The sequence below is a fragment of the Scyliorhinus torazame genome, chromosome 2 (assembly GCF_047496885.1).
Source record: "Scyliorhinus torazame isolate Kashiwa2021f chromosome 2, sScyTor2.1, whole genome shotgun sequence".
NCBI lineage: Eukaryota > Metazoa > Chordata > Chondrichthyes > Carcharhiniformes > Scyliorhinidae > Scyliorhinus > Scyliorhinus torazame.
This window is the reverse complement of record NC_092708.1, coordinates 151,208,986-151,231,418: the sequence shown is the minus strand read 5'-3', so window position 1 is coordinate 151,231,418 and position 22,433 is coordinate 151,208,986. Positions and strand designations below refer to the sequence as shown.

Below are 22,433 nucleotides of genomic sequence, written 5' to 3'. Positions count from 1 at the left end.
TGGGCGGGAAGACTCGAAGACCTGGAGAACAGGTCTAGGAGAAAGAACCTGCGGATCTTGGGTCTCCCTGAAGGAGTGGAGGGGGCCGCTGTCGGGGCATACGCGAGCACGATGCTCGGGGCGATGATGGGCGCAGAGGACCCTTCGAGGTCGCTGGAGCTGGACGGGGCACACCGGGTGCTGGCGAGGAGGGGGAGGGTGAACAGCCTGGAGGGGGAGGGTGAACAGCCAGCTGTCGTGGTGCATATAGGCACCAACGATATAGGTAAAAAACGGGATGAGGTCCTACAAGCTGAATTTAGGGAGTTAGGAGTTAAACTAAAAAGTAGGACCTCAAAGGTAGTAATCTCAGGATTGCTACCAGTGCCACGTGACAGTCAGAGTAGGAATGACAGGATAGCTAGGATGAATACGTGGCTTGAGAGATGGTGCAAGAGGGAGGGTTTCAAATTCCTGGGACATTGGGACCGGTTCTGGGGGAGGTGGGACCTGTACAAATCGGACGGTCTGCATCTGGGTGGGACCGGAACCAATGTTCTCGGGGGTGTGTTTGCTAGTGCAGTTGGGGAGGGTTTAAACTAATGTGGCAGGGGGATGGGAACCGATGTAGGAAGTCAGTGGGGACAGAAACAAAAGGCAGGAAGGGAGAGTGTGTAAAGCATGACCTGAGAAAGCAGGGCAGAGAGCAAGGAAGGTCTACATTAAACTGCATTTATTTCAATGCAAGGGGCCTGACGGGCAAAGCGGATGAACTCAGGGCATGGACGGGCACATGGGACTGGGATATTATAGCTATGACTGAAACATGGCTAAGGGAGGGGCAGGACTGGCAGCTCAATGTTCCGGGGTACAGATGCTATAGAAAGGATAGAACAGGAGGTAAGAGAGGAGGGGGAGTGGCGCTTTTGATTAGGGAGAACATCACGGCAGTACTTAGAGGGGATATATCCAGGGGTTCGCCCACTGAGTCTATATGGGTGGAACTGAAAAATAAGAAGGGAGAGATCACCTTGGTAGGACTGTACTACAGGCCCCCAAATAGTCAGCGGGAAATAGAGGAGCAAATATGTAAGGAGATTACAGATAGCTGCAAGAATAGTAGGGTGGTAGTAGTAGGGGACTTTAACTTTCCCAACATTGACTGGGACAGCCATAGCATTAGGGGCTTGGATGGAGGGAAATTTGTTGAGTGTATTCAGGAGGAATTTCTAATTCAGTATGTGGATGGACCGACTAGAGAGGGGGCAAAACTTGACCTCGTCTTGGGAAATAAGGAAGGGCAAGTGACAGAAGTGCTAGTGAGAGATCACTTTGGGACAAGTGACCATCACTCCATTAGCTTTAAGATAGCTGTGGAGAATGATAGGTCTGGCCCAAGAGTTAAAATTCTTAATTGGGGCAAGGCGAATTTTGATGGTATCAGACAGGAACTTGCAGAGGTAGATTGGGGGAGACTGTTGGCAGGCAAAGGGACGGCTGGTAAATGGGAGGCTTTTAAAAATGTGTTAACCAGGGTGCAGGGTAAGCACATTCCCTTTAGAGTGAAGGGTAAGGCTGGTAGAAGTAGGGAACCCTGGATGACTCGAGATATTGAGACTCTGGTCAAAAAGAAGAAGGAGGCATATGACGTACATAAGCAACTGGGATCAAGTGGATCCCTTGAAGAGTATAGAGATTGTCGAAATAGAGTTAAGAGGGAAATCAGGAGGGCAAAAAGGGGACATGAAATTGCTTTGGCAAATAATACAAGGGAGAATCCAAAGAGATTCTACAAATACATAAAGGGGAAAAGAGTAACTAGGGACAGAGTAGGGCCTCTTAAGGATCAACAAGGGCACCTATGTGCGGAGCCACAAAAGTTGGGTGAGATCCTGAATGAATATTTCTCATCGGTATTCACGGTGGAGAAAGGCATGGATGTTAGGAAACTAAGGGAAATAAATTGTGATGTCTTGAGAAGTGTGCATATTACAGAGGAGGAGGTGCTGGAAGTCTTAAAGCGCATCAAGGTAGCTAAATCCCCGGGACCTGATGAAATGTATCCCAGGGTGTTGTGGGAGGCTAGGGAGGAAATTGCGGGTCCCCTAACAGAGATATTTGAATCATCGGCAGCCACAGGTGAGGTGCCTGAAGATTGGAGAGTGGCGAATGTTGTGCCCTTGTTTAAGAAGGGCAGCAGGGAAAAGCCTGGGAACTACAGACCGGTGAGCTTAACGTCTGTACATAGATTACATAGATTACATAGAACATACAGTGCAGAAGGAGGCCATTCGGCCCATCGAGTCTGCACCGACCCACATTAATCCCTCACTTCCACCCTATCCCCGCAACCCAATAACCCCTCCCAACCCTTGTGGACACTACGGGCAATTTTTAGCATGGCCAATCCACCTAACCTGCACGTCTTTGGACTGTGGGAGGAAACCGGAGCACCCGGAGGAAACCCACGCAGACACGGGGAGAACGTGCAGACTCCGCACAGACAGTGACCCAGCGGGGAATCGAACCTGGGACCCTGGCGCTGTGAAGCCACAGTGCTATCCACTTGTGCTACCGTGCTAGCCCCTTAGTAGGTAAGTTGCTAGAAGGTATTCTGAGAGACAGGATCTACAAGCATTTAGAGAGGCAAGGACTGATTCGGGGCAGTCAGCATGGCTTTGTGCGTGGAAAATCATGTCTCACAAATTTGATTGAGTTTTTTGAGGGGGTGACCAAGAAGGTAGATGAGGGCAGTGCAGTAGATGTTGTCTACATGGACTTTAGCAAAGCCTTTGACAAGGTACCGCATGGTAGGTTGTTGCAGAAGGTTAAAGCTCACTGGATCCAGGGTGAGGTTGCCAATTGGATTCAAAATTGGCTGGACGACAGAAGGCAGAGGGTGGTTGTAGAGGGTTGTTTTTCAAACTGGAGGCCTGTGACCAGTGGTGTGCCTCAGGGATCGGTGCTGGGTCCACTGTTATTTGTGATTTATATTAATGATTTGGATGAGAATTTAGGAGGCATGGTTAGTAAGTTTGCAGATGACACCAAGATTGGTGGCACAGTGGATAGTGAAGAAGGTTATCTAGGATTGCAACGGGATCTTGATCAATTAGGCCAGTGGGCCGACGAATGGCAGATGGAGTTTAATTTAGATAAATGTGAGGTGATGCATTTTGGCAGATCGAATCAGGCCAGGACCTACTCAGTTAATGGTATGGCATTGGAGAGAGTTATAGAACAAAGAGATCTAGGAGTACAGGTTCATAGCTCCTTGAAGGTGGAGTCGCAGGTGGACAGGGTGGTGAAGAAGGCATTCGGCATGCTTGGTTTCATTGGTCAGAACATTGAATACAGGAGTTGGGACGTCTTGTTGAAGTTGTACAAGACATTGGTACGGCCACACTTGGAATACTGTGTGCAGTTCTGGTCACCCTATTATAGGAAGGATATTATTAAACTGGAAAGAGTGCAGAAAAGATTTACTAGGATGTTGCCGGGACTTGATGGTTTGAGTTATAAGGAGAGGCTGGATAAACGGGGACTTTTTTCCTTGGAGCGTAGGAGGCTTAGGGGTGATCTTATAGAGGTCTATAAAATAATGAGGGGCATAGATAAGGTAGATAGTCAACATCTTTTCCCAAAGGTAGGGGAGTCTAAAACTAGAGGACATAGGTTTAAGGTGAGAGGGGAGAGATTCAGAAGGGCCCAGAGGGGCAATTTCTTCACTCAGAGGGTAGTGAGTGTCTGGAATGGGCTGCCAGAGGTAGTAGTAGAGGCGGGTACAATTGTGTCTTTTAAAAAACATTTAGATAGTTACATGGATAAGATGGGTATAGAGGGTTATGGGCCAAGTGCGGGCAACTGGGACTAGCTTAATGGTAAAAACTGGGCGGCATGGACTGGTTGGGCCGAAGGGCCTGTTTCCATGCTGTAAACTTCTATGATTCTATGAGGAGGCCCAAGGCAAATGAGCCACCAAGGGCGATGGTGGTGAGATTTCACTGATTCACGGACAGAGAGAGGGTCCTGAAATGGGCCAAGAAGGAGCGGAGCAGTAAGTGGGACAATGCAGCGATCCGAATATACCCGGACTAGAGTACGGAGGTTGTAAAGCGGAGAGCGGGTTTCAACCGGGCCAAAGCGGTGTTGCACCGGAAAGGAGTGAGATTTGGAATGCTGCAGCCAGCGCGACTGTGGGTCACATACAAGGACCAACACTATTACTTTGAAACGCCTGAAGAGGCGTGGACCTTCTTACAAACCAAAAAGTTGGACTCTAACTGAGGGTTTGCGAGGGTGGGGGGGATGTTTGAGGTTTGATGTGTGATGGTTGTTGTATATAGGGGGTCAATCACGCGCAGGAAATGTTACATGGGCTGGGGGGGAGAGACAAGGCCGCGACAGGAGCTGCGCCAGATGGGGTGGGGTAGGCTTTGGAAAGCGCGGGGTTTTTCCCGCGCGAGGGAAGAAAGGCGGGAAGGGGAATGGAGGAACGCATACTGATTGGGACACTCCCACATGGGGAGGTCAACGGGACGGCGGGGGAAGCCGGGGTCAGCAGGTGTCAGCTGACTTACGGGAGTGATATGGGGGGAGCAAAAAAGCTAGACAGGGGTCTAGCGAGGGGGAAGGGGAGGGGTGGGGGAAGGGTTGCTGCTGCACTGGCCGAAAGGGAATGGGACACAGAAGAGGTGGTCGGGGCGGGGGTCCCCAGGCTGGGGGACTGGAGGGTGAGGGTGGCGCGGGCACGGGACTGGCCTAGAAAAGGAGATGGCTGGTCGGCGGGGGGAGGGGGTGGGAGCCCCTCCAATCCGGCTGATAACGTGGAACGTGAGGGGCCTGAACGGGCCAGTGAAGAGGGCCCGAGTGTTCGCGCACTTAAAGGGACTGAAGGCAGACGTGGTCATGCTCCAAGAGACACATCTGAAGGTGGCGGACCAGGTCAGGTTAAGAAAGGGATGGGTAGGACAGGTATTCCATTCGGGACTGGGCGTGAAGAATAGAGGGGTGGCAATATTGGTGGGGAAGCGGGTGTCATTTGAGGCCAAGACTATCGTAGTGGATAATGGAGGGCGATATGTGATGGTGAGCGGTAGGTTGCAGGGGACGTGGGTGGTGTTGGTAAATGTATACGCCCCAAACTGGGATGATGCTGGATTCATGAAGCGCATGTTGGGGCGCATTCCGGACCTGGAGATAGGAGGCCTGATAATGGGTGGGGACTTCAATACAGTGTTGGACCCAGCACTGGACCGCTCCAGATCAAGGACTGGAAAGAGGCCGGCGGCGGACAAGGTGCTTAGGGGGTTCATGGATCAGATGGGGGGAGTGGACCCATGGAGGTTTGCAAGGCCGCAGGCCAGGGAATTTTCTCTTTTCTCCCATGTGCACAAAGCCTACTCCCGGATAGATTTTTTTGTTCTGGGCAGTGCGCTCATCCCGAGGGTGGAGGGGACAGAGTATTCAGCCATAGCCGTTTCGGATCACACCCCGCACTGGGTGGAACTGGAGCTGGAAGAGGAGAGGGACCAACGCCCGCTGTGGCGGCTGGATGTGGGACTGCTGGCAGATGAGGTGGTGTGTGGGAAGGTGAGGGGGTGCATCGAAAGGTACTTGGAGGCCAATGACAACGGGGAGGTGGGGGTGGTATGGGAGGCGTTGAAGGCGGTGATCAGGGGAGAGCTAATCTCCATCAGGGCTCATAGGGAGAAGACAGAGGGCATGGAAAGGGAGAGGTTAGTGGGGGAGGTTTTAAGAGTGGACAGGAGATGCGCAGAGGCCCCGGAGGAGAGATTACTTGGGGAAAGACGACGGCTCCAGACGGAGTTTAACCTGTTGACCACAGGGAAGGCAGAGGCACAGTGGAGGAAGGCGCAGGGGGCGACCTACTAATATGGGGAAAAGGCTAGTCAGATGCTGGCACACCAGCTCCGTAAGAGGATGGCGGCGAGGGAAATAGGGGGAGTCAAAGATGGAAGGGGAGCCACGGTTCGGAGTGCGACGAAAGTAAACGAGGTATTCAAGGTCTTCTATGAAGAGCTGTACAGATCCCAGCCCCAAGAGGGGATGAGACAATTCCTAGACCAACTGAGATTCCCGAGGGTGGAGGAGCAAGAGGTGGCTGGTTTGGGTGCACCAATTGGGTTGGAGGAGCTGAGCAAGGGTTTGTGGAACATGCAGGCGGGGAAGGCCTCGGGACCGGATGGGTTCCCGGTGGAGTTCTACAGGAAGTACATAGACCTGTTGGCCCAGCTACTAGTGAGGACCTTTAATGAGGCAAGAGTGGAGGGGACCCTGCCCCCGACAATGTCGGAAGCGACAATTTCTTTGATCCTAAAGCAGAACAAGGACCCACTGCAATGTGGATCGTACAGGCTGATCTCGCTCCTCAATGTGGATGCTAAGTTGCTGGCAAAAGTGCTGGCCACGAGGATCGAGGACTATGTCCCGGGGGTGATCCACGAGGACCAGACGGGATTCGTAAAGGGCAGGCAATTAAACACTAATGTGCGGCGGCTCTTAAACGTGATAATGATGCCATCGGAGGAGGGAGAGGCGGAGATAGTGGCAGCTATGGACGCGGAGAGGGCCTTTGACCGAGTAGAGTGGGAGTACCTCTGGGAGGTGCTGCATAGGTTTGGGTTCGGGGGAGGGTTTATCTGTTGGGTTAAGCTCCTTTACAGAGCCCCGGTGGCGAGTGTAGTGACGAACCGGCTGAGATCGGAGTACTTTCGACTGTACCGAGGGACGAGGCAGGGGTGCCCTCTCTCCCCCCTGTTGTTTGCATTGGCGATCGAACCCTTGGCCATGTCATTGAGGGAGTCTAGTAAATGGAGGGGGGTGGTCCGAGGGGGAGAAGAGCATCGGGTGTCGCTATATGCGGATGACCTGTTGCTGTACGTGGCGGATCCAATGGAGGGGATGGTGGAGGTCATGCAGACTCTAAGGGAGTTTGGGGAGTTTTCGGGCTATAAGCTCAATGTAGGGAAGAGTGAGCTCTTTGTACTACAGGCAGCGGACCAAGAAAGAGGGATAGGGGATCTACCGCTGAGGAGGGCGGAGGGGAGCTTTCGGTATCTGAGGATCCAGATAGCCAGGAGTTGGGGGGCCCTACATAAACTGAATCTGACGAGGTTGGTGGAGCAAATGGAGGAGGACTTCAAAAGATGGGACATGTTGCCGCTTTCGTTGGCGGGTAGAGCGCAGTCGGTCAAAATGGTGGTGCTTCCGAGGTTTCTGTTTGTGTTTCAGTGCCTTCCCATCGTGATCACCAAGGCCTTTTTTTTTAAGAGAGTAGGTAGGAGTATTATGGGGTTTGTGTGGGCGAATAGGACCCCGAGGGTAAGGAGAGGGTTCCTGGAACGCAGTAGGGACCGAGGAGGGTTGGCGCTGCCAAACCTAGGGAGCTACTACTGGGCAGTAAATGTAGCGATGATCCGCAAGTGGGTGATGGAGGGAGAGGGGGCGGCATGGAAGAGGATGGAGATGGCGTCCTGTATAGGCGTTGTTGACGGCACCGCTGCTGCTCTCGCCGACAACGTACACAACGAGCCCGGTGGTGGCGGCAACGCTAAGGATCTGGGGCCAGTGGAGACGGCACAGGGGTGCAATGGGAGCCTCGGTGTGGTCCCCGATCAGGGGTAACCACCGGTTTGTCCCGGGGAAGATGGACGGGGGTTTCAGAGCTGGCATCGGGCGGGGATTAGAAGAATGCGGGACCTGTTCATTGACGGGACGTTTGCGAGCCTAGGTGCACTGGAGGAGAAGTTTGAGATACCCCCGGGAAATGCTTTTAGATATATGCAGGTGAGGGCATTTGTGAGGTGACGGGTGAGGGAATTCAGCTGGTAGAGGAGCTGAAGGGTAAATGGGAGGAGGAGCTGGGGGAGGAGATTGAGGAAGGTCTGTGGGCTGATGCCCTAGGTAGGTTTAATTCCTCCTCCTCAAGTGCCAGGCTCAGCCTGATACAATTTAAGGTGGTTCACAGAGCGCACTTGACAGGGGCAAGGTTAAGTAAGTTCTTTGGGGTGGAGGACAGATGTGGAAGGTGCTCAGGGAGCCCGGCGAACCATGTCCATATGTTTTGGTCATGCCCGGCACTGGAGGGGTTCTGGAGAGGAGTGGCGTGAGCAATATCTCAGGTGGTGAAATCCGGGTCAAGCCAAGCATGGGGGCTAGCAATATTTGGAGTAGTGGACGAGCCGGGAGTGCAGGAGGCGAAAGAGGTCGGCATTCTGGCCTTTGCGTCCCTAGTAGCCTGGCGAAGGATCTTGCTAATGTGGAAGGAGGCGAAGCCCCCCCAGAGTGGAGGCCTGGATAATCGACATGGCTCTGTTCATAAAGCTGGAGAGGCTTAAGTTTGCCTTGAGAGGGTCTGCGCAGGGGTTATGCAGGCGGTGGCAACCGTTCCTAGACTATCTCGCGGAGCGTTAGAGGAAGGTCGGTCAGCAGCAGCAAACTGGGGCGAGGGGGGGGGGGGGGGAGAATGGGGGATTGCCTGGGAGGGTGGATGAGCAAGAGATAACATGAAGGGTTGGGGAAACTGGCACGTGCGGGAGAGAGCCAGTGTACAAAGCTACGTAACATATCATTTTACCATTTATATATCTTGCTCTGTGCGATTTCTTGTTATTTTGTTACGGGGGGGGGAGCGGTTATTGTTTGTAAGGGTGAAAAATTGTGTTAAAAAACTTTCATAAATATATTTAAAAAAAAAAAAAAGAATTTAGGCGGATGAAAAGTGGGCAGAAGTTCATCAAGTAGTATTGCCGGTAGGGTATAGAAAGGAGGTGTTGCGAGTTGCACATGAGGTACCAGTGGCAGGTCACTTGGGGATAAGGAAAACGCAAGCTAAAATCCAGAAACATTTTTATTGGCCTGGACTACATAAAGATGTAGTTAAATTTTGTCAATCATGTCACACATGTCAAGGGATAGGGAAACCTCAAGCAGTGATAAAACCAGCGCCCTTAATACCCATTCCAGCATTTGAGGATCCTAATTGATTGCGTAGGACCGCTTCTTAAAACAAAAAGTGGGAATCAATATCTTTTGACTATAATGGATGTGTCTACTATGTTTTTAGAGGCCATTTCAGTACGTAATATTACAGCTAAAAAGATTGTGAAGGAGTTACTTAAATTCTTTACTAGATATGGACTACCCACAGAAATACAATTGGATCAAGGATCAAATTTTACCTCAAGGTTATTCAAAGAAGTTATGGATAGCTTAGAAATAAAACAATTTAAATCAACTGCGTACCATCCAGAATCGCAGGGAGCGTTAGAAAGGTGGCAACAGACATTAAAGACAATGTTGAGGGCTTATTGTCAAGATTATCCAGAGGATTAGGATAAAGGAATTCCATTCGTACTGTTTGCAATTAGGGATGCACCTAATGAGTCAACCAAATTTAGTCCTTTTGAACTAATTTTTGGTCATGAGGGAAGAGGACCACTTAAAATTGATTACGGAAAAATTGGTGGGTGAGAAATCGGAAATTACATTATTGGATTATGTGTCAAATTTTAGGGAACGATTAAATAGAGCAGGTGAATTGGCTAGACAACATTTGAAAGTTGCACAAAATGTGATGAAACGGGTTGCGGACAAGAAATCCAAAGTTCGTAGTGTGGTAAAAACACCAGATTGAAGGAAGACTCACCGAGTGTGTCATGTGAATATGCTTAAAAGGTACTTTGAAAGGGTAGGAGAGAAAAAGGAAGAGGTTTTAATGATTCTAACTCAAAGTGACGAACCAAATCCAGATGGCTGTGAATTTGATATACCTCAAATTAAATTGGAAAATGAGGATGTTCTTAAATATTGGGATAAATTGTTGAGTTATCTTCCAGAGGAAAAACAAACTGACCTGAAAGAGTTATAGGATAAATACGGCAATTTTCGGGAACCTTGGATAACGAGAGATATTGTAGGCCTCGTCAAAAAGAAAAAGGAGGCATTTGTCAGGGCTAGAAGGCTGGGAACAGATGAAGCCTGAATGGAATATAAGGAAAGTAGGAAGGAACTTAAGCAAGGAGTCAGGAGGGCTAGAAGGGGTCACAAAAGTCATTGGCAAATAGGGTTAAGGAAAATCCCAAGGCTTTTTACACGTACATAAAAAGCAAGAGGGTAGCCAGGGAAAGGGTTGGCCCACTGAAGGATAGGCAAGGGAATCTATGTGTGGAGCCAGAGGAAATGGGCGAGGTACTAAATGAATACTTTGCATCAGTATTCACCAAAGAGAAGAAATTGGTGGATGTTGAGTCTGGAGAAGGGTGTGTAGATAGCCTGGGTCACATTGAGATCCAAAAAGACGAGGTGTTGGGTGTCTTAAAAAATATTAAGGTAGATAAGTCCCCAGGGCCTGATGGCATCTACCCCAGAATACTGAAGGAGGCTGGAGAGGAAATTGCTGAGGCCTTGACAGAAATCTTTGGATCCTCACTGTCTTCAGGGGATGTCCCGGAGTACTGGAGAATAGCCAATATTGTTCCTCTGTTTAAGAAGGGTAGCAAGGATAATCCCGGGAACTACAGGCCGGTGAGCCTTACTTCAGTGGTAGGGAAATTACTGGAGAGAATTCTTCGAGACAGGATCTACTCCCATTTGGAAGCAAATGGACGTATTAGTGAGAGGCAGCACGGTTTTGTGAAGGGAAGGTCGTGTCTCACTAACTTGATAGAGTTTTTCGAGGAGGTCACTAAGATGATTGATGCAGGTCGGGCAGTGGATGTTGTTTTTATGAACTTCAGTAAGGCCTTTGACAAGGTCCCTCATGGTAGACTAGTACAAAAGGTGAAGTCACACGGGATCAGGGGTGAGCTGGCAAGGTGGATACAGAACTGGCTAGGTCATAGAAGGCAGAGAGTAGCAATGGAAGGATGCTTTTCTAATTGGAGGGCTGTGACCAGTGGTGTTCCACAGGGATCAGTACTGGGACCTTTGCTCTTTGTAGTATATATAAATGATTTGGAGGAAAATGTAACTGGTCTGATTAGTAAGTTTGCAGACGACACAAAGGTTGGTGGAATTGCGGATAGCGATGAGGACTGTCAGAGGATACAGCAGGATTTAGATTGTTTGGAGACTTGGGCAGAGAGATGGCAGATGGAGTTTAATCCGGACAAATGTGAGGTAATGCATTTTGGAAGGTCTAATGCAGGTAGGGAATATACAGTGAATGGTAGAACCCTCAAGAGTATTGAAAGTCAAAGAGATCTAGGAGTACAGGTCCACAGGTCATTGAAAGGGCAACACAGGTGGAGAAGGTAGTCAAGAAGGCATACGGCATGCTTGCCTTCATTGGCCGAGGCATTGAGTATAAGAATTGGCAAGTCATGTTGCAGCTGTATAGAACCTTAGTTAGGCCACACTTGGAGTATAGTGTTCAATTCTGGTCGCCACACTACCAGAAGGATGTGGAGGCTTTAGAGAGGGTGCAGAAGAGATTTACCAGAATGTTGCCTGGTATGGAGGGCACTAGCTATGAGGAGCGGTTGAATAAACGCGGTTTGTTCTCACTGCAACGAAGGAGGTTGAGGGGAGACCTGATAGAGGTCTACAAAATTATGAGGGGCATAGACAGAGTGGATAGTCAGAGGCTTTTCCCCAGGATAAAGGGGTCAATTACTAGGGGGCATAGGTTTAAGGTGAGAGGGGCAAGGTTTAGAGTAGATGTACGAGGCAAGTTTTTTACGCAGAGGGTAGTGGGTGCCTGGAACTCGCTACCGGAGGAGGTGGTGGAAGCAGGGACGATAGTGACATTTAAGGGGCATCTTGACAAATACATGAATAGGATGGGAATAGAGGGATACGGACCCAGGAAGTGTAGAAGATTATAGTTTAGTCGGGCAGCATGGTCGGCACGGGCTTGGAGGGCCGAAGGGCCTGTTCCTGTGCTGTACATTACTTTGTTCTTTGTATTATATCACATGGGCAAGTTTGTGGAGATAAATTGGGAAGTACTAAAATGGCTATACATGATGTAGATGTGGGAAATGCTGTTCCAATCAAACAACATCCACACAGACTTAACCCGTTAAAATTGACACAGGTTAACAAAGAGATTGAGAGTATGCTGAAAAATGGCATAATTGAAGTGGTTTGCAGCCAATGGAGCTCACCCATAGTGATGGTACCTAAACCAGATGGTACCCAACGGTTGTGTGTGGACTATAGAAAGGTTAATGCAGTTACAAGAACGGACTCTTATCCTATCCCACGTTTGGAGGATTGCATTGAGAAAGTGGAACAATCAGCTTTGATTTACAAATTGAATTTACTTAAAAGTTACTGGCAGGTACCTTTATCCGAAAGGGCGAAGGAGATTTCAGCTTTTGTGACTTCAGATGGTATATACCAATGCAATGTTATGCCATTTGGCATAAAAAACGCCCCAGCCACATTTCAATGGTTAACGAACAAAGTTGTTTCAGGATTACCCAATTGTGTGGTACACATCGACGATCTGGTAATTTTCAGCCAGACATGGACAGAACATTTAAAACATCTGATGGAGTTATTTGATCGACTTCAGGAGCGGGTTTGGTGATAAACCTAGCCAAAAGTGAATTTGGAAAAGCCCAAGACACTTTCTTGAGGAGTTTCCGATACCCTCAAGACAAAGGGAAATAATGCGATTTCTTGGCATGAGTGGATTTGTTCGAACATTTGTGCAAAGATTTTGTAGCATGATTGCTCCACTGATGGACTTGCTGAAGAAACGACAAAAATGTCAATGGACAGCGGACTTTCGACAGGCATCTGACGGCCTGGAAGCTGTGATAACCAATGTTCCTGTGTTGGAGAATTGCAAGGGACTCTGTGATCAGATTGAACGAAAGTATCTAACGTTAAAGAGAAATGCCGAGGCGTAGAGAAATGGACAGATCGTGCAGTGACCTTCTTGTTCAAAGAGACTGTCAATCGAGAAGGATTTCAGTTGAAGGAAGAATAACAGAAAGAATGGACTATATTATTATACCTGTTTGCGTGTGTTGTTTTTTTGAAACAAAACAAATATATTTACTGTGTGTATTTCTTAAAGGATAGTGCAAAGGTGAAACATGAAACCATCTTGAAGTTGATGGTTTTTTTTTTCTTGGGGGGAGGTGTCATGTGAGAGTACCTTTAAGAAATGGGTGTTTAAGAAATGTACCTTTAAGAAATAGAGTTGCTCATGTTATTGGAGTGATGTTAGAGTGTGGGTGGAGCTGAGCTCTACTTCTGCTTTTTAGTTTCAGTTTGAGAAAAAGCTTGGGTGTGTCTGTGTTTTTCAGTGAGCTACATCTGGAGTTAAAACAAAGGGCTGTACTGTTGATCTCTGCCATCCAAAGATTATCTCTGGATCATTTGGTGAATTATGAAGAATTATAAATGTTTTCAGTAGTGACTGTAAATTCTGATGTGTTTATGTTTGAAGGTTTGTTAAGTCTTTTGGGTGAAAAAGGACAGCATGCAGGTTACTTAGTGTTGTATTCTTTGGGGGGTGTATTTGATTTACTGGTTGCTAAGATGTTCACTCTTTGTTTTAGAAAGGTTAACTTGAGTTCATAAAATAAACATTGCTTTGTTTAAAAAAATACTTATCCATTTTCTGCTGTACCACACCTGTAGAGTGGGCCGTGTGCTCCCCGTACCACAATCTATTAAAAGTTGTGGGTCAGGTGAACTCCATGATACACTTTGGGATTCTCTAAACCCTGACCCATAACAAATGCAATCATGGAGGACCTCATCTCCACCTTCCGACCTGCTCCCCATAACCTTTCATCCCGGTACTAATTAAAAACCTATCTGTCTTCTCAAAGTTCTGGTGTTCACTGAACTCTTGGGTGGGGAATTCTACAAATTCAAATCTCTTTGAGTGAAGTAATTCCTCATTTCTGTTTAAAACCTGCCACCCCATTCACCTAAAACTATGACCTCTCATTCTAGAATGTCCAACACGAGGAAACAAGTCTACCCTGTCAATTCCCTTTATGATCTTAGATACCTCAATTAGATCTCCTCTCATTCTTCCAAACTCCAGGGTGCATAGACCTAAACTGCCCAATATCTCTTCTTAAGACAAGTCCTTCATCCCTGGAATCAATCTAATGAACATTCTCTGAACCACCTCTAATGCATTTACATCCTCCCTCAAGTAAGGGGGCCACCAATGCCCTATACAGTTGCAACAGTACGTCCCTACTTTTATATTCTAATCCATTTGCCTTCCTTATTACCTCCTGCACCTGCATACTGACTTTCTGTGATTCGTATACGAGGACATCCAGAACCCTTTTTATCAAAGCATCTACCTCGTGCTTTTTACAGTTCGAGCATAATCTCCTGCTCTAGCCCTGTGCCAATACACAGCAGAATCTCATGTGCCTTCTTAACCACCTTATCTTTAGGAATATGTATACATGCATTTCAAGGACCTTCTGTTCCTCCACACTTCTCTGATTCCTACCATTTATTGTGCATTCCTTTGTCATCTCTTGTTTGTTTTTCCCAAATGAATGACTTCCCTTTCCTGGATTGAATTTCAGTTGCCACTTTACAGCCCATCTGACCAGCCTTTCCTTACCTTTCCTGCAATCTATAGCTTTCCTTCTCACTATCAATAAATTCGTAAATTTTTGTATTATCTGCAAACTTTTAAAAAATATATATATTTATTAAGATTTTTTAACAACACAATTTTTTAACCTTACAAACAATAACCCCCCCCCCGTAACAAAATAACACAAAATCGCACTGAGCAAGATATACACATGGCAAAAGGGTATATTTACATAGCTTTATACATTGGCTCTCGCCCGCACGTGCCAGTTTCCCCCACCCTCCATGTTATCTCCCGCTCATCCATCCCCTCAAACAATCTCTCGTGTCCCCCCCCCCCGGTTGCTGATGCTGCTGACCGGCCTTCCTCTAACGCTGACCGGCCTTCCTCTTCCTCTAGACGAGGTAGTCTAGGAACGGTTGCCACCGCCTGTAGAACACCTGCGCAGACCCTCTCAAGGCAAACCTAATCCTCTCCAGCTTAATGAACCCGGCCATGTCGTTTATCCAGGCCTCCAGGCGAGGGGGCTTCGCCTCCTTCCACAATAGCAAGATCCTTCGCCGGGCTACTAGGGACACAAAGGCCAGAATTCCGGCCTCTTTCGCCTCCTGCACTCCCGGCTCATCCACTACTCCGAATATTGCTAGCCCCCAGCTTGGCTTGACCCGGACTTTCACCACCTGAGATATTGCTCCCGCCACTCCTCTCCAGAACCTCCAGTGCCGGGCATGACCAAAACATGTGGACATGGTTCGCCGGACTCCCTGAACACCTTCCCCATCTGTCCTCTACCCCAAAGAACCTACTCAACCACGCCCCCGTCAAGTGCGCCCTGTGAACCACCTTAAATTGTATCAGGCTGAGACTGGCACATGAGGATGAGGAATTAACCCTACCCAGGGCATCAGCCCACAAACCTTCCTCGATCTCCTCCCCCAGCTCCTCCCATTTACCCTTCAACTCTTCTGCTAGGGCTTCCCCCTCTTCTTTCATCTCTTGGTGTATTGCCGAAACCTTGCCCTCCCCGACCCATACACCTGAGATCACCCTGTCTTGAATTTCTTGTGCCGGGAGCAACGGGAATTCCCTGACCTGTCGCCTCACAAAAGCCCTCACCTGCATATATCTAAATGCATTTCCCGGGGGTAACTCAAACTTCTCCTCCAGTGCCCCTAGGCTCGCAAATGTCCCGTCAATGAGCAGGTCCCCCATTCTTCTAATCCTCGCCCGATGCCAACCCTGGAACCCCCCGTCCATCTTCCCCGGGACAAACCGGTGGTTACCCCTGATCGGGGACCACACAGAGGCTCCCACTGCACCCCTGTGCCGTCTCCACTGGCCCCAGATCCTTAACGTTGCTGCCACCACCGGGCTCGTGGTATACTTTGATGGCGAGAACGGCAGCGGTGCCGTCACCAACGCCCCCAAGCTCGTTCCTTTGCAGGACGCCATCTCCATCCTCTTCCATGCCTCTCCCTCCATAACCCACTTGCGGATCATCGCCACATTTGCTGCCCAGTAGTAGCTCCCTAGGTTTGGCAGCGCCAACCCTCCTCGGTCCCTACTGCGTTCCAGGAACCCTCTCCTTACCCTCAAGGTCTTATTCGCCCATACAAACCCCATAATAGTCCTACCTACTCTCTTAAAAAAGGCCTCGGTGATCATGATGGGAAGGCACTGAAACACAAACAAAAACCTCGGAAGGACCACCATTTTGACCGACTGCACTCTACCCGCCAACGAAAGCGGCAACATGTCCCATCTTTTGAAGTCCACATCCATTTGCTCCACCAACCTCGTCAGATTCAATTTGTGTAGGGCCCCTCAACTCTTGGCTATCTGGATCCCCAGATACCGAAAACTCCCCGTCGCCCTCCTCAGCGGTAGGTCCCCTATCCCTCTTTCTTGGTCCGCTGCCTGTAATACAAAAAGCTCACTCTTCCCTACATTCAGCTTATAGCCCGAGAACTCCCCAAACACCCTCAGATTCTGCATGACCTCCACCATCCCCTCCATTGGGTCCGCCACGTACAGCAGCAGATCATCCACGTATAGCGACACCCAATGCTCTTCTCCCCCGCGGGCCACCCCCCTCCATTTATTAGACTCCCTCAGTGCTAAGGCCAAGGGTTCGATCGCCAATGCAAACAACAGGGGGGACAGGGGGCACCCCTGCCTCGTTCCTCGGTACAGCCGAAAGTACTCTGACCTCCGCCGGTTCGTCACCACACTCTCCACCGGGGCACTGTAAAGGAGCTTAACCCAGCTAATAAACCCTCCCCGAACCCAAACCTACGCAACACCTCCCAGAGATACTCCCACTCTACTCGGTCAAAGGCCTTTTCCGCGTCCATAGCTGCCACTATCTCCACCTCTTCCTCCTCCGACGTCATCATTATCACGTTTAAGAGCCGCCGCACGTTAGTGTTTAATTGCCTGCCCTTTACGAATCCCGTCTGGTCCTCATGTATCACCCCCGGGACACAGTCCTCAATCCTCGTGGCCAGCACTTTTGCCAATAACTTAGCATCCACATTGAGGAGCAAAATCGGCCTGTACGATCCACATTGCAGTGGGTCCTTGTCCCGCTTCAGAATCAAGGAAATTGTCACCTCCGACATTGTCGGGGGCAGGGACCCCTCCTCTCTTGCCTCGTTAAAGGTCCCCATCTGCAAACTTTTTAATCATGTCCACTACATTGATATATGTACTTCTCAGCCATCTGTTGACATATTTGCCCTTCTAATTCCACATGACTGTTTCCGGGTCTATCGTATATTTCCAGAAGTGATCACCCCTTTCTTGTTTCTCAGTTCAATCCAAATAGTTTCATTTGATGCTCCTTTTAGCCTATCCTCCCTCCTTGCAGCTGTGATTGTTTCTTGAACCAATACTGCGCCCCCCCCCCCCCCCTTCCCCAATTTTTATATTTCCCTCTATTCCATCTGAAAACTTTGTAACCAGGAGCATTGAGCTGCCATTCTCACCCTTCTTTAAGCCACATTTTAGTAGTGGTTATGATATTATACTTCCAAGTGTCTATATGTGTCCTCAACTCATCTGCCTTATATACCGGACTCCTTGCATTGCAGTATATACCACACATCACCAAACAACTTTATTATCTATTTTCCAACCTTTGTCTTCTCTACTTTCTATGCTTGCTTAATTTTTTGCCTTCTATTATCCAGTTTTGTATCGCTTCTGAATCTATGCTCAGGTTCCCAGCCCCTGCCAAACTATTTCAAACCCTCCACAACAGCACTGACAGACGTCCCCACCAAGATATTGGTCCCGGATTTGTTGAGGTGCAATATGTCCGATTTGCACAGGTCCCACCTGCCCCAAAATTTGATCCAAGGAACATAAAGTCCTGCACCATCTTTCCGGTCATGCATTCAGCAGCACCATCTTCCTATTTGTATAATCGCTAGCATGTGACACTGGAAGCAATCCAGAGATTGCTACTTTTGAGGCATCTACTGGAGACAGATTGGGCTTGATTATGATGGCCCATGTATCTCAATAGTTTGTCAGGTTTCACTGGAGCTCATTCTTGAAGGATGGGCACATACGTGGCTGAGATACATGGGTGTTTGGTGCAGTTGAAATGAGCTCTCCATGCAGCTGATGTATTCAACACAAGAGGGACAAGATCAAAAATAACGTGGTGTTCAGAGGGAGCAAGTGCTGTGTTCTTTTGGATGATTATTAAACTGGAGTTTTGTCCATTCAAGTGGCTGTAAAAGGTTTCATGGCATTCTGCCAAAGAAAAGCATTGCATTCTTCTGATCAGCATTTATCCCTCAACCGAAAGGACAAAAAACAGACCAGCTGGTCATTCATGTAATTTGAGTTTGTAGGAAGCTAACTGAGCGTATACATTTACCTACAAAGCAATAATGACACATCAAAACTATTGAGTTATGCTGATGACAAAAGCAGGAGGTTTCATAGTAAATGCAAGTTCTTTTATTATAGTTTCTGAAAGGATTTTAAACTTGAGGATGTAATTTTGTGTAACTGGTAGCAATCCTTGAAGATTATTTATTGTCCTGGTAATACTTGCACATTCAGAGCAGCCAGATATTTGCCGAAGCATGCACATTTACTATTCTTAGCCCCGGACATAGGCATCAGATTCACTGTATAGCATGAATTTGAATGCAACTCACTGTTCTGTTCTAATAGTTATCCATTTATTTGAAACTTGAAGATAATTACGGTATCTAGCATGTGTGTCATTTTTGTGTGAATGGAATGGAACATTTTGTTTTCAGTGACAAAATAATTTGTAAAAAGCAAAATTGTTATGTATGTGGATGATTGGTGCAAAAAATGTGAGATAAACCATGCAAAATATTGCATGTTATTTTTGTTTGTTTATGTAATTTCAGTACCCCTTTCTCTTGCCTCTCGCCTCTTGTAAAATCAACCCCGTAGGGAGAGGCCATTTCTGCCACAAATTCACCACATCGATTACTAGTATTGATCTATAGTTCACTGGGGATTTGGAGGAACCAGATAGCTGTTACCTTCTTTCCTACCGTTGCCTACAGAAGTAGTACAGAGTGAAAGCTGAGCTTAAATTCACGGCACTCAAATTCAAATTTGCAGTAATCTGCTATGTATCTGATCAGTTAATCTGTTAATCTTCTCATTCAAATTTGCAGACTTGCAGACTTCATCCTAGGAGCGAATGATCTTACACAAGAGGAAGTGCAGAACCATGAGCAACAATATGGATTTGGAGGTTCCTTTTTGGAAGATCAACTCTTTGTCCCAGAGGAGAATAATGGTTTAGTCTTGGAGAATGGGGAAGTGATGGCTGCAAGTGAAGAACATGAAGTTGATGCAATAATGAATTAATCTTGCCTCACCCACGTCTCACTCCATATTCTGAGCTGTTGTTATGAATAGGAACTGACTAATGTGACAAAATACAGTGCCAGAAATGCCTGAGTACTGTGTTGCTGATCCGGTTACCTCAGACAAATGGATGCACGAAAGGAGACCAAGGACCCACTGAATTGTGCTGCTTAATGAATGCATTTTGACTTTTTACTTTTTTAAAGCAAAGTTTGCACTACATGAATATAATGCTAGTGAGTAATTTTTAGTTAATGACTTGTCCAGTGATTAGAAGAATAAAAGTTCTAGCGCTGTTACCAGGTTGAGCAATTTTTGTAAGCTTTAGTGCCGAGATTTTTGTTCCATTCCTGATGAAGTAGTTCATTGTGATTTGTGAGTCTATGATAAAGTAGCTAAAGAAGGGGGAAACCTAGATCTTCCTCCAGCCACATTCTAGAGTAGTGACTTATTCTTTAGATGGTTTGCTAAAAGGAATAGATGAATGTTAACATGGAAAATCTGATTCAGGGCAATTTAATCCTTGACTGCACTACCAATTGATTATTGAAAGACTTTCAGTTGCAGCTGAGACAAAATGAGGCCATCTACATCACCAGCACAAAGACCATCTTTAACATAGATGGCTGCAGACTTAAGTCTCAGACATTGTAGTCTTTTTACAGTGCCCAGTTGGCTTCCTTCCGTTTAATGAGAACTTTGTCTTTTTAATCTTGGAAAATGAGGAAACAAGGAAAACTAGGCATCTGAGGTTGATATTGCCAACCCCCAGCCAGTTAATTGCAGGGCTGCATTGATGGGTTGGTTATAATCAGCAGTTCAGACCATCCTGTCCTCCGTTTGTGTAGCAAGCAGCTCCACATGACAAATATAGAAGGCAAGTATTGTGGAACTGAGGTGGAAACTGCAGGTTAGGTTAATTGCGATATTTAAGGGAACACAACATTGTAATATAAATATTGTTTCTTTGTCCAGGATAGACATTTTTAAAATTGCGAAAACAAAGCAGATTAGATTAATATGTGAGATAATTATTGTATTTAAACATGCAGCATTGATCATGTAACTGATTTCTGTACGCATATTTTAATGAAGTAGAATGTTATTGTGTTTAATTCTATGTCCAACTCAGGTTTGTAAAAAGGTCTGTTTTTAATGAAGATTTATAAGAAAATCAATTTGAGATGGGACTTGGTCTAGGTCACAGTGCTCTGAATAAAATTGTACTAAACAGGGCATTTTACGAGCGTCTTACATCAGGATTATATTCTTTAAATGTACTTTCCTGTCGGCAGAGGGAACTTGCTTTCCCATTTTTGACCCTCCTCCTGTGGACTGACACTGGGCGGGATTCTCCACTCCCACGCCGAAGTGGCCGCGCCGTCGTGAACGCCGTCGAGGTTCACGACGGCGCGGAACGGCCCCGGTCCTGACCAATTCAGGCCCTGACAATGGGCCAGGATCGGGGCCACGTTATCTACACGCTCCAGGCCTTGTCGCCCGCGTAAAAGCGGCGCCACATAGATGGCGCATGCATGGTTGCCGTCCTCTAAGTCCACCCCGCAAGAAGATGGGGGACGGATCTTGCGGGGCCGCGGAAGGAGGTCCTCCTTCAGAGAGGACGGCCCGACGATCGGTGGGCACCGATCGCGGGCCGCCCCCCCCCCCCAGCGTTCACGCACCGCCCACGACTGCAGCGACCAGGTGTGGACGGCGCCGGGGCGAACCCGCCGTTTTGGCCTGGCCGCTCGGCCCATCCGGGCCTCAGAATAGCGGGGGTGCCGGAGAATCGCCATTTTCGGTGTCTCATGCGATTCTCCGGCCTGTGGCCCGCGAAACTCAACCAGGCCGTTTCCGCAGCTTGGGAGAATCGCGAGAGGGCGTCGGACCGGCGTCCCCGGAAATTTTGGTGGCCCAGGCGATTCTCCCAACCGGCGGGGAGTGGAGAATCGCGCCCAGTGTCTTGTGTTGACTGGAAGCCTGCAGTGGAGAATTGTGCATAGGAAGCTATTTTATGATTGTGCGCATTTAAGCATGTTTGAACTTTTCTTTTTGGTGGGGAGGGTGGAAACTAGCAAAAAACAAAAATAATCTTGTACTTTTTGATCAGGAATTCCTCAACAAAAAAAAACACTGCTCAAAATATCAGCTTAAACTCAAATGCGAAGTTGAAAGTGGAAATTGCAGTCCATTTAGGGCAGGTGCTCTGCTGACAAATGGCCCATTTTATTCCCTTTTTGGGAAGTTCACCTTCCACCTGAGTGTTCATCCTGTAAAGTAAAAACTCATGATTGAATTCCTGAATATAAGTTATTATTACGTAAATGTAAACCATTTGAAAGTCATTTCATGAGTAGAATTTGTACATATGGGAGAAACAAATATTTTAGTCATTGGTGGGTTCCTTCAAGCACATTTTAAGTTTAGATTTTAGTCAGCTGTCTCCGTCTCAGAATCTAAGTCAGGATTTCACTCCCAAATGATGTACTGTTTATTAAAAAAACACAATTGTTTTTCTTCATATTTCAAACTAAGACTAGTCGATCCAGTGATGTTAACTGACCTGAAAAGATTATTGACATAGTTTAAGAATTTATTCTCAATTGTACTACATGCTTCATATGTATCTGATTTTGAAGAATGTACAGTAATGATTATGCCAGTTCAATTAATGCGAGGCTGTTAGAGAATGCAATTGTAATGATATAACTTGCTCTGGTAATATTAAGCGATTATATGTATAAGTTTCTTCCGGTCAACCAAAAAATGATTTAACGTATTGGTGAATACTATTTCTCAGGGTAGATGAAATGGTAGCATGTGTTTCTTCCAAGTGGCTAAGCTCTGGAGTGAGCAAGATGAGCAAGCATTCTTGTGAAAAGTTTTATAGGTAACAGCTCCCTCCTGTGGAGGAACTCAAAATTACTACCTTAACAGCATTTCCCATTGATTTCAATGAAGTGGACAACTCGGGGATTTAAAAAATGCAACCATTTATCAATGCAGTCTTAGTAGTTTCATCCTGAGT

The 22,433-nt window shown here is 47.3% G+C and overlaps 1 protein-coding gene across 3 annotated transcripts in view; it reads left to right on the top strand.

The window, feature by feature from the left end:
• The window catches only part of LOC140392761 (nuclear envelope integral membrane protein 1a-like), a 130,745-nt gene extending 110,104 nt beyond the window's left edge, over positions 1–20,641 (top strand). For all 3 annotated transcript variants that reach the window (XM_072478387.1, XM_072478379.1, XM_072478369.1), the window contains one exon: positions 19,210–20,641. In XM_072478387.1, the coding sequence (XP_072334488.1) occupies positions 19,210–19,405 (196 nt within the window). In that variant the 3' untranslated portion in view covers positions 19,406–20,641. The remainder of the gene's footprint in view (positions 1–19,209) is intronic.
• The last annotated feature ends 1,792 nt before the right edge of the window (positions 20,642–22,433 follow it).